At 38.1% G+C, this 13074-nt stretch overlaps 1 protein-coding gene across 1 annotated transcript in view; it reads left to right on the plus strand.

The window, feature by feature from the left end:
- TSPAN13 (tetraspanin 13) overlaps positions 1-10250 on the plus strand; it is a 33257-nt gene extending 23007 nt beyond the window's left edge. The window contains exons 2-6 of the mRNA XM_044246145.1: positions 442-609; positions 1272-1352; positions 2431-2544; positions 4064-4177; positions 9120-10250. Of these exons, the coding sequence (XP_044102080.1) occupies positions 442-609; positions 1272-1352; positions 2431-2544; positions 4064-4177; positions 9120-9194 (552 nt within the window). The 3' untranslated portion in view covers positions 9195-10250. The remainder of the gene's footprint in view (positions 1-441; positions 610-1271; positions 1353-2430; positions 2545-4063; positions 4178-9119) is intronic.
- Positions 10251-13074: the final 2824 nt, after the last annotated feature.

Below are 13074 nucleotides of genomic sequence, written 5' to 3' on the forward strand. Positions count from 1 at the left end.
GAAGAACAGTTTATGGAAAACGAGGAAAGCATCATAGAGAAGGTCACAACTGGCTTTGAAGGAAGCAGAAGTAATGTCCATGTGAAGAAATGAATACTTTGGACTGAGGTGTGTTGGCATCTGGGAGTCTCACATACGCCATGATTGCAAAAGCTTGGGCAGAAATCAGTTAGGCTTAGTAAGCCAGATGACCTCTGAGGCTTCATAACAATTTCATAGCTCATTATTACTTATTTTAAAGCATGCCCGAGGATTAAATTAATTTGTTAAAACAATACTATCTATTAAGATCTAGCCTGTATTCTGTTATTGAGTATGAGCAGTCATTTGTAAGACACTGAAAAATGTTCTTTGTATTATTATAGAAATTGCTGTTTTCCTCCCGTCCTTCTCTTCCCCCTGCCTCCATCCCATCCCTGACCCTTCCGGTTGTCTTTGTAGTTGGTCAGTCTGTTGCTCATTGGAATCGCGGCGTGGGGCATTGGTTTCGGGCTGATTTCCAGCCTCCGGGTGGTCGGCGTGGTCATCGCTGTGGGCATCTTCCTGTTCCTGATTGCGTTGGTGGGGCTGATTGGAGCCGTAAAGCACCATCAGGTGTTGCTTTTTTTTGTATCCTTTTTTAAAAGCAGAATATTTAACCCAGTTGAGTTTGTCCTTCTATTGCTTATTCTTCTGATAACTGCCACTGATTTGGAATTCTCATTAGGAAAGTCATTGCCAGAGAGCAACTCCTAGCATGCCCTATGTGTGTTTGTTCCACCAACATTAGGAATATTTCTTAGGGTAAGACTACTGTATTTTTATATGTTCCCACTTTCTCCTTTTCACATCATGAAGAATGTATTCTACAAATTATAGTCCTTTTTATACATTGCAAATTCAGAGGTAAATTGAACTGATTCAGTGACCTCTAGACCCTTTCCAAACGGTTAGTATGTGGTTGAGAATTTCAGTGATTGTTTTTTAAGATTTTAATACTAAGAAAACCTACGTACATTTATCCATATGTATTTCTTATTTTATACATGTAAGGATTTTTATTTCAATCTAAAAGAAATTCTAATATTTTATCCTTTAAGTATTAGTATTTTTATTGTGAACTATCTACAGTGTATTAATGAAAATAATAATTGTGTATATTCTTTGTAAACTTTCTAGGTGCCATTTGTTCTGTTTCCTGGTTGAATGCCTTCTAGTACATTCCGAAGTTGTCAGTACCTCTATTTTGTTATTTTAAGAGTGTTAAGAAATACCTTAACTTGAATTCTCAGTACATGATTATTCTCTTACTTGTATTTATTGTTCAGTTTTCTGTATCATGTGCTTGCTTAGCCCTGAACCAGGAGCAACAGGTAAGCCAAGACTTTTTTTTCTCTTATTTTATTACACCTCACAGTATAGTGTAGGAAAAAAAGAGGGAGAATGATTGGAATATATGATAACTCCTCTTCCCTCAGAATGGCCTTTCACTGGAGACAGCTAGAATCTGCTGTTCCTGATTGTATTAGTGGGGCTGATTGGAGCCCTGAAATGCCATAAAGTGTTGCTACTTTTCGGTATCCTTGAAGTGAGATTTTTCCCTTCCCTGGGTTAAAAGGGCCACTGCTGAAAGATGTTCACCCTGCCTTTTCCAACCATTATGCAGTGAAACATTTGTGATACCTTTCTAGCAATTACACTTTTCGAACTCTTAATTTGTGAAACAATATGCAGTTCTGTTTAGGACAGTGGAAAATTTGTTTCAGTCTGAGAATCTTTTGAACTAAGTGCTTCTTCTTCTTTTTTTTTTTTTTTTTAAAGATTTTATTTATATGTCAGAGAGAGAGAGGGAAAGAGAGCGAGCACAGGCAGACAGAATGGCAGGCAGAGGCAGAGGGAGAAGCGGGCTCCCTGCTGAGCAAGGAGCCCGATGTGGGACTCGATCCTAGGACGCTGGGATCATGACCTGAGCGGAAGGCAGCTGCTTAACCAACTGAGCCACCCAGGCGTCCCCTAAGTGCTTCTTTTAAAGAGCATGTAAAAATGAAGACTTTTCACTCTTGGAATAGAAGCAGTGCTTTAATTTTTTTTTTATTTAAGATTTTATTTATTTATTTGACAGAGATCACAAGTAGGCAGAGAGGTAGGCAGAGAGAGAGGAAGGGAAGCTGGCTCCCTGCTGAGCAGAGCCCGAAGAGGGGCTCGATCCCAGGACCCTGGGATCATGACCTGAGCCAAAGGCAGAGGCTTTAACCCACTGAGCCACCCATGTGCCCCCAATGTGCTTTAATTTTTGTTGTAGATTTAGGTATTACCCTTTAAAAACTTTTAATCATCTTAGGAAGAGCATTTATTTTAGGTACACTCAGTATTAAAAATTACAAGCTTTAGCTCTATACATTTTGTGCAGGGATAACTCATGTCAGTGTATGTATTACATGCATTTTCCAGGGTCAGCTTCTGGAAGTGGGTTGGAACAATACAGCAAGTGCTCGAAATGACATCCAGAGAAATTTAAACTGCTGTGGGTTTCGAAGTTTTAACCCAAATGACACCTGTCTGGCTGTAAGTACAAAGTATAAAATGTTTTCTGGAGACGTATTATATACAGAGGAATAATGATGAACGTGAAGAAAATGGAATTCCTTATGCTGAGTTGTATTTTTAAAATGCTTTACATGAACCTATATTATATTCATGTACACTGGTGTGTCATTTGTCTGTTCTCATATCCACTCCTGAGAGTACTAAGTATCCCAGAGCCCTGCCAGACACAGATGCTCACAGTTCTTTACCCCTAATTCCTTCCCATGCAATTCCTCCTAGAACAAGTTGTGGAAGAAAAATAAGACTACATCAGTCTTAGAGGCGCAGAAGAGCTGTAGAAATATCTTGGTTTTGAAGCATCTCAGGGCAGTAGGAGGAATGGTCTTTCCTGAATTTGGGGCTTTTTAACCAGTTAAACATCCCCAGCGGGGAGGATACATGAAACTAACCCCTTTCCTCCCTCCCCTCGTTCCCATTACAACTTCATGCTGTTTCCATGGGAGCTGAGTTAGCAATGGACAAATTAGAGCCGTACTGTTGTCCCAGGACAGACCCCAACATGAGGCTGGATTTGGAGCTTGACTGTCCTAGGAAGTACATGTGTTTAAATTTCCAGGAAACTCCTATTACCGTCTCTCTGAACTGAGAGCTGGATTTCCTTTCAACATGGCCTCTTATATGGGATTATTATTTTTCTAGTGCTATGTGACACATGAATTCTATCCAGGTGTTCTCTCAGTTTCCATGGATCAGGAGCGTGAGAATGGCTTCGTTGGGTTCCCCACTTAAGATCTCACCTGGGTGAAATCAAGGTGTTGGCCAGGGATAATCTCATCCGAGGTCTGGGGTGGTCTGCCAAGCTCAGCCAGTATTGGCGAATTCAGCTTCTGGTAGTTGTAGTGCTGAAGTTCCATTTTTCTTGCTGGGTTTTCCTCAGTTCTTGGAGGCTGCTCTCAGGTTCTAACTGTACAGCCATCTCACAACATGGCGGCCTCCAAGTCAGCATGAGAATCACTCCATTCCGTTAACATAGATGGTGTCTTTGTGTAACCACATGGTAAAGATGGGAGTGACTGTCGTATTCACAAATCCCATCCATGCTCAAAGCTGAGAGCTGTGGGGGGGTTATTCAAGCTGTGTATACTGGGCTTGGGAAACTTAGGAACCATTTTATTTATTTTATATATTTTTAAAGATTTTATTTATTTGACAGACAGAGATCACAAGCAGGCAGAGAGGCAGTCAGAGAGAGAGAGGAGGAAGCAGGCTCCCTGCCGAGCAGAGAGCCCAATGCGGGACTCGATCTCAGGACCCTGAGATCATGACCTGAGACAAAGGCAGAGGCTTAACCCACTGAGCCACCCAGGTGCCCAGTGGGAACCATTTTAGAATTTAGGATGCTACGAAACAGCCCAGGCCCAGATTGGATATAATATTCCAGCCACTCATTTTTAGGTGGGTTCAGTGTTTATCTGCTTTTCATAACTGCACTTTGATAGAAAAGTTCTTTTTTTTTTTTTTTTCCAAATTCATACAGAGCTGTGTCAAAAGCAGCCACCCATGCTCACCGTGTGCTCCAATAATAGGAAAATACGCTGGAGAGGTTTTGAGGTTTGTCGGGGGCATTGGTCTCTTCTTCAGCTTTACAGAGGTATGTGCAAGTAACTATCTTTCCATTTTCGTCAGGGGGTTTTCTGTTGTATACGGCAAGAGGGCATGGCATTTTGCCTTAGCATGGCCCCTAATTTTGGGGTTGTATTGATAAATATGTTTATTGAGAACTAGTATTATAATCAGAGGAGCCCTGGCTTGAAATCAGAAGACCCCACAGATCTAGCATTAATTTTATACAGGGTGGAGGCTTGATTATTAAATTATGTAAAATTTAATGAATACATGAAATGGATTTAGGCTGGGTTATTTCTAGAATCTCTCCTATTAGAGTTGTATGATAAATTATAATTCTAAATTTAATTTTGGAATAGGTAAGACATTCACACTGTTTAATACATATAGTATAGAACACACTCACATACATACATAGAAAGATATGCTTTGAAAAATGGCCTTTCAAGCCCATCTCCCATTATCTCTAGCTTTCCAAAAACTACAGGTAAACACTATTATTAATTTCTTATTTGTATTACATATATTTATACTATGTTAAAATATCTATCATATTGATTAATACATTTATGTATAAGATAGGTGTCTGTAAGCAAAACCACACTCATTATTTAATAATTTTGGAGGAATGCTAATTCCTTTTGCAGTGTCTTTATTAAACTCTAAATATCTACAGATGTTTTTTGCGATAGCTGACTTAACAATATGTATGAAAATTAAAATTTTTAAAATTCATACATTCTATTTTATAGCACTTTATTTCATGGAGATAATCATATGGCTATTTAAATGACTAGAAAGGAATGTTTGTTGTTTATAACTGCAAACCCTTGGGCCAGTTTGTGTTCTTCAGTAATGAGCTGGTTAAATTAGAGTGGGTGGGAAAGGAACACTTTTTTCTGCCCTTTAAGTTCCTTTTAGCTGGGCAGTCAGAATGGCATGAGATTGATTAACAGGAGAAAATAAAATTTAATGTGGTATATATAATGCGTATACTGCATTTGTGTAGATAATGCATCCACTCTACATGGATATGATGTTGGGTCAATATACAGCACATTATAGATACATATATATGTATATTTTATTCTCTTCAGTTTTCTTTTCTTCTCTGGAGAATGAAAAATTCACATTTGGTTGTTATTAACAAAGTAGAGATAAAGACCACAGTTAATATTCATTTCTTACAGGAAGTCTCCCCTGACATCTCTTCTTATCTTGAGCTTTTTTCTTTTTTTTCATTTCACTTTTTCTCATGAAAGAGCTGTCTTACTTGTGGGTTGGTTGTGACATTGATTCAAGAAAATTGATGTACTGTTTAAAAACAATTCTGTGCATTATTCCTTCATTTCCTTTTTAAAAGTACGATTTTTTTTTTCATGAAAACTTAAAAATACAGATAGGAGAAAAACCGGAATGAGCAATCTCCATATAGCCCGTGAGCCAGATTTTGCCACATGGCTTCCTTTTTATATTTGGAATTTATTTTGAGAATTTAATTCTTTTGAGCAGCTCCACTTTCTTTTCTTTCTTTCTCATCAGGTTACATTACCTTCAGTTGTCCCTATTTTTTTTTTTTTTTTTTTAAGAGCACTTTTAAGTCCTTCGCAAAATTGAGAGAAAGGTGACAGAAATTTCCCATATATCCTTTGTCCTTACATAGGCATGGTCTCCCCCATTATCACCACTACGCAACAGAGAGTGTTTTTGTTGCAACTGATGAAACTGCATTGACACATCATAATCACTCAAGGTCCATAGTTTACATTAGGGTTTACTTTTGTACATTTTATGGATTTCAACATACATATAATGACTTGTATCCATCATTAGAATATAATACAGAATATTTTCACTGCCCTAAAAATCTTCTCTGTTCTGCTATTCATCCTTCCCTCTACTGTTTTTTAAAAAATATTAATTCTTTTAAGAATATAAACTCATGGGGGCATGCCTGGGTGTTTCAGTCAGTTGAACAACACCTGTTCTGATTGAGGCTCAGGTCATGATCTCATGGGTCGTGGGATCAAGCTCCATGTCTGGCCCTGCACTCCCTCTTACTCTCTCTTCCTGCCCCTGCCCCCCCTCACATGCACCTATGCTCTCTCTCTCTCTCTCTCAAATAAATAAAATCTTTAAAAACAAAAAGTATAAACTCATGAGTCTTAGGTGTCTTAAGAGCTAAGAAGACTTGGTGTTCTTTCATGGAATCCTGCTCTATATTTTAATATTTTACATACGTGGCTAGAGATTTTAATAATAATTTATCCAACCTGGTATTTTCTGGATAGTGAATATATTATACTAACTTTTTAATTTTTTGTTTTATTCAGTAGTTCACTGAATCTGAGAGATGAAGCTAACCAATGACTTCCTTTCCTTGGTGAAAAAGATTGATTTTGAACTATTTATAATAGTTGAAAATAAATTTAAGCCATAAAAGAAGCTTTGACTTAGAATCTGAGAAATAGCTGAGACATGATAACTTTTAACAAGTTAAAGTTAGTACATGTTCTTTGTAGAAACTTTAGAAAATACAGAAAATTTTTTGAACATGAAAATTTAGATGGATTTACTAACGTGAATGAAAAATAACCAACGTTTATATTTTGGCATATTACTTTCTGCCTTTCTATATGTAATAAATAAGCATACAATTTAATAAATAAGTATAAAAATAATGTATAGGCTCACTGCACATATTTCTGTGTAATATACTATATGCTTAGTGGGCTGCATACTAGGCCTGGGTTCTAGGATCACTGGAGTTCATGATCAGTTCTAATCAAAGTTACTCTTGGGACTCTTTAGATCATTTTAACCAGCTTTGTAAGCTTAAAATCCATTAGTTATCTAACTTTGATCTTTTTGTATTTTGGGTGTGGCATCCCCTCCAGACTCTCCTGGGGAGGGAGGGATGAGATCGTGGTTCAACAATGGGACACAGTCTGATTTTGTCACTTACAGCTGAAACGGAGGAATGAAGTTTTGGTAAAATGTGGCTTCAGGTTATGAGTGTCTAATTTAATTTACGCAGTTGCTTTGTTTTCCCTGTAACTTATACTACTGGCCTATATCCAGGGCTGATAATCAAACTATTTAAAAGCTCAAAAAATTCTCACCCAAACTCTCTCCCTGTGTGCCTGTGTTTCTGAGGTGGGAGAAGGAAATGATGCTTGTGCAGATTGGGAGGGGGGCAGGGGTGTCTGAGGAGTTGCTGTCCACAACAGGTGTGCAAGGGTTTCAGTGTTGTAAAAACCAGCCTGGTTGCCATGGTGGGTAGAATGTTCCCCCGAGATTGACCTTTAGAATATCAGATTGATTACACATACATCCCCAAATATGACTGAGGGCATAGATTGTAGGTTTGAACCATGGCTCTAGGCCTCATGACCTGTGTGACTCTTATTTAACCTTTTTGCCTCAGTTCCCTTGATGGTAAAAGGAGGATACTGTTCCCATCATCCAGGGTGTTTGGGAGGACTGTTTGAATTGGAAAGTGTGAACGACAGAGCCTGTCACAAAGTACTCCTTATGTGTTTATTAAGTAAATCCCCACCCCCCCTTATATATACTCCACCCCAAACTTTCCATTTCCTTAAATTAGACTTATTTTTCCTTGATTCGGCTCACAAACTATAGTTCCATCGGCTCTTACGTGTTATAACTATAATCCGTGCCAGTCGTGAGTTTTAGAATAACACAGGGATTATTACTCTGGTAATGAGAAAATTTTGGATTGATCACAATTCTCTAGAAGTAGCTTAAAGGGCTAATGGGTAGTTATGAAGTCAAACAAAATTTAGATGAAAAGTTGGCACAGATCTAAAGTGGAAGGTGTGATTTGAAGTTCATTTTGTTACATTAAAATTTTTTCAAAGAATTTTTGATTATTTTAAGTAAATCAACTTTGAGGTAGTGGAAACAGAATGAACACATTCTTAATTTAAAAAAATTATATTGGTTAACGCTTTGGTGAACCTAGTGTGGGAAACAACACAGTAACAGTAACGACTCAGTCACAGTAACAACTCAGTATTTTTCTAAATACTAACAGTATTTAGTACTAAATACTAAAGTACTAAGTATTAAACAGTAACAGTAACAACTCAGTATTTTTCTAAAATGAGAGATTCCCCAGGCCTTGAGAGGAATTAGAATATTTTTTAAAGATCTGCTTTAGCAAAATTTGTTATTGTGGAGTTTTCGTTATTGCTGAATTTTTCCGGAACCCGGTTTGTTTCTCAGTTATCAAAATAATGTGGTATTTTAGCTATCCAGACTATTCAGTGTTTCAGCAGACAATTCAGCAGTAAAAGTTCCTCTTGCAGCTCTAACAAATAGTCACAAATGGAATTGCTTAAAGCAGCACAAATTTATTATCTTCTACTGCTGGGGTCAGAAGCCTGAAAGGCAGGCTTCTCCGGGAGGCTTTCTGCGAGAAGCTGTGTCCTTGACTTTTGCAGCTTCTAGAGGCTGCCTGTACTCAGTGGCTCAAGGCTTTGTCCTCTATCTTCAAGGAGCCATGCCACATCTTCTCTCTGACTCTGCTTCCTATTGCTTCTGACATCATTTTATCTTTTCTCAATGTCTCTGATTTTGTTTTGTCTGGCTCTCTTTTATAAGGACCCTTGTGACTACATCAGTGAACCCACCCATATGATCTCCCTGTCTCAATAGCTTTAACCAAGCCACATCTGCCTGGTTCTTGTTACCATGTGAGGTAACCTATTCCCAGGTGCTGGGGATTATGATACAGACATCTCTGGAGAGCTAGTATTCATATTACTTGTTTTTAGGGCTTCAATTTGGGCTACTTTTAGCACTTTCACGGGAAAAAGAAATCTCTTCCTCTTTGAACAAAGAAAATCAAGTGCTTCAGAGGTTCCGGATTGTGTACTGATAAACTGAAGAAACAGATACCATGATACTTTCTCTTTCTTCTTTTCTTCTTTCTTCCATTCCAGATCCTGGGTGTTTGGCTGACCTACAGATACAGGAACCAGAAAGATCCTCGTGCTAATCCTAGTGCATTCCTTTGATGAGAAAACAAGAAACATCTTTCGTATTTGGATCTTGTTCACTTTCTCTAACTTAAAGTTCAACTAATTTGCCTGTTTAAGAAAGCAGTATCTGAAAAGTTACATTATTATTGACAGTGGAATTATATATTTTTATTCTTATGTTTCTCTAAATGTTTTACTTTTCCCATTGCTGAAAAAAATTAGAAACTTGTGGTCTCCTCTGACCCTCAGTGGTACCTGTAATCTACTGTATTCACAGTGTCTGGCACTGTCCACTGTGGCCTTTCTTAGCATTTTTACCTGCAGAAAAACTTTGTATGGCACTATTGTGTTGATCATATTGTAAATCTAAGTATACATCTCACTGGAATAATTAATTGTATGTCGCACTGTGCTGTGTAGATAGTTCCTGTTGGAAAAAAGAGTTGAAGTTTATTAAAGCCAGAAAGTATGAGAGCCTATTATGTTAAATTCAGTAAGGGAAATCCAAAATCCTGCATTTTTAGAAAAAATCTTTTTAGGAAAGATGTATTGTGGTGAAAATTGTTAACATAAAAGTGATAATTTAGTTCTAGTAGTCTTCTATGATTACACTAATGTAGCCTAGAAATAGCTGTGTCTTTAGGAAAGTATGGTCTGATTTTTTATTTTAATAGGTAAGTACAGAGCAGATATGATCTCATGAATGTTCTGATGTGTAACATTTGCCTTCAGCTTTTGAAATGGAATGGGTCTGAGAAATTCAGAAAGTATGACTATATAATCTTGATATTCTTTTATAATAATTTGAGGTCCAAAAGACTGCATTTTTAAACAAGTTACTATTAATGCATTGGCCCATGTAGCAAAAAGATATTTGATTATCTTACAAATTGTTAAATACCTTTTTCATGAATTTTCTCAGTATTGTAACAGCAGCTTGTCAAATCCAAGCGTATTTGAATGTAAGCGCCCATAATTTGAAATTGAAATAGTATTGTGGTTCTGTATATTATGTCAAAAAATTAAAGAATGGAAACCTCTCCTCGTGTATGAATGTTTCAATTAAAAGTAATGGAAGAATTGCTAAATGGATTAAGTGGAATTCTTTCCTTTATTGCTTTGTTTCCTTTGACCTAGAACTGAGTGCTGCTGTTTCCGTGTATAATCCAGCCACAAAAATGAACTTCCAGCACTAATGTCTACTGGTAGTCCTCCCCAAATTCTTTCTTGAAATGTTTCAGTGTTTAATATTTTCTCCACAGTGAGAACTGTTATTTATTTATTTAAAAAACATTTTATTTATTTATTTATTTATTTGACAGACAGAGATCACAAGTAGGCAGAGAGGCAGGCAGAGAGAGAGGAGGAAGCAGGCTCCTTGCTGAGCAGAGAGCCCAATGCGGGGCTCGATTCCAGGACCCTGAGACCATGACCCAAGCCGAAGGCAGAGGCTTTTAACCCACTGAGCCACCCAGGTGCCCAAGAACTGTTTTTTAGAAGAGAGGTCATTTGTATTTATTTGGGGAAAATATGTAAGTTCTTTCGTGTTACTGACAGTTATTAAGTTCTTGTCTTGCATTCTGTGTAGAATATAGTATTTTATTGGTAATTGGCATCATGGCAGGTTTTAGGCCAAGAAAGGCCAGTGGTTGATCTGTAGAATTTTAGAGTATTATGGGGTCATTTCACGTCCATGACTCTAGAAGACCGGCTGATCTTGCAAGAGAACCCGATTGTGCAATTCCCGTGATAAAGTAAGGGAGGAAAAATAATTTTCCCTTTACTCTTCTGAGTTCTTGTCTTAGGCCCTGTCCAGTACAGGTGAGATTAACAAGAGCAAAACAGGTTTATGAACATGAATGCGTATCTACTAGCATGTATACATGTTAGCCAAAATGGAATCATTCCCCTAGATGGCCCAAGATACCATGTTAGATGCTATCTTTAGCCAAAGACGAAATAAAGATGTGTGTGTTGGGGTGTGGGAATTGGAGGAAGGGCAGTTAGGAGGGTAAAAGCACCAGGAAAAGGACGCCAAATAAAGATAAGACTTGTGAGATTTAAGTCAGTGACTTCTGCAGTGCTAAGTTCCTTGTGATTTAGAATCCTCCTTCTCATGCTGCAGAGAGGAGACGCTCCTAAGTACAGAGATTTCCTTTCTAAGTGTAAAGTTTTCTTAATGAAGGGTTAACTTCTCTGTTTACAGAGCTATCCCTGTGTCTGCATGTTTTCAGAAATAATGAGCTCAAAATAATCTTGATGTCAAAGAGTGCCATAGTCTGCTATCCTTCAATGCCATCTTGAGCTCTGGGCAACACTAACGATGTTCCCACTTACACGGATGAAACTGTAAATGACACACAGAGCAAGTGAGCTTTTTGGATACTGTCTTCATTTTAAGGCATTCTGTATTTGCCTTGTTTGCTTAGTCAGATTTTGAAGTTCCCATGAGAGTCTGGTGTCTCTTCATGTAATATTTCTCTTGGTGCAAGTGACTATATTGGGAAGAGCTCTTCCGTAGCCTTGGTCTGTGCTCTGATTGCAGTCGCCTTATTTGGGCCAACGCAATTACAAATCAGAGCCTGGGAAGCATGAATCTTTAGGGCTATTGAACTATAGGATTATAAGAGTGGATTGTAACTAATGACTAACCACTCAGGAAATAATCCATTTTCAAGTACCAAGAGCAGCCTTGTTAGATGAATTTGGGCTTTCTGTTCCCGCAGGCAGATCTGAAGGTTATAGACTGTCCTGGGAGGTCTCCTGCGATCTTGGTTTGTGTCTGTGTGCTGACGTACAGCTCACATTGCAGTGTATTATAAACCTGCTGGAAAGGCCTCTGACTAGGTCTATCCTGATTCCTCAGTGGCTGCGAATGAGGCTGCGGAAGTCGGGCTGATCCCACGATTCCAGGAACACCGCTGCCTGTGTCCATAGAAATGTTGCCCATAAACACATAGGATCAGAGGAAGGTGTTTCAGAGCAGTCTGTCCTTGAATTACAACAAGTGTCCATAATGCATACTCAAGAGCTCTCTCTCTGCATCTCTCCACCTAGCATTTATTTAAGAAAGAAGCTCTACTTGTTTTTAAAATTTCTCTTATTCCCTACTTATGTATTCCATTTAGGGGAATGGTTCTTAGAACATAGCCTTGATGTGAAGGGTGAAACTTGAGTTAATAAAGTACAAATATAAGGGAAAAATGTTAGGCTGCAATTTCTAAAACCAGAGTTCATGGGGCATAAATTCATCTCAGACACCGCGTGATCAAAACAGCCAGTTTGGTCTGAAAACCAGTTCTGCGTGTTCAACCTAGGTCCTCTGCTGCTGTGTACAACCTTTCAGAGAGAGAAAAGTGTCCAGAAGTGGGGTGTCAAGTTCTTAGTTTCCTTAAGCGAAAAACCTCCTGCAATTTTTCTAAATATTTGTTTAACTCTGTTTAAGTTTATTCATCCTTTTGAAAAGGCACCAAGTAAATTTATGAAACCATTTCATTGTATAGCTGGTACTGACGAAATTAGAACAGAATTTTTTTTGATAGTATTTCATAGGAGGAAAGGACACTTTCAGGCATCGTGATTGTACAAATATGATCTTTCACATGTCAGTTTTATTAGAGTTGACAGTAAAATTAAAGACTAAGTTTTTTGGGTTTGTGGAAATGTTGAAGGGATTTGTGTAAAGTTGCTATGCTCGTTATGTTGGCAGCTGCTGGTTAATTTTTACACCTGGCTACTCATGCCAGATGCAGTTATGGTATGTGTTATTGGTCAGTGTTTTCTAAACAATTTTAAGGGAACAACCCAATCATGCCCTTTGTCCCATTTCTCCACTGAACTCCCAGGGAGGGGGAGAGAGAGAGGGAAAAGAGAAGAGAGGTCTTCCTGTTTGTCACCATCATGACTGGGTAATTGT

The sequence above is a fragment of the Neovison vison genome, chromosome 4 (genome assembly GCF_020171115.1).
Source record: "Neovison vison isolate M4711 chromosome 4, ASM_NN_V1, whole genome shotgun sequence".
Lineage (NCBI taxonomy): Eukaryota > Metazoa > Chordata > Mammalia > Carnivora > Mustelidae > Neogale > Neogale vison.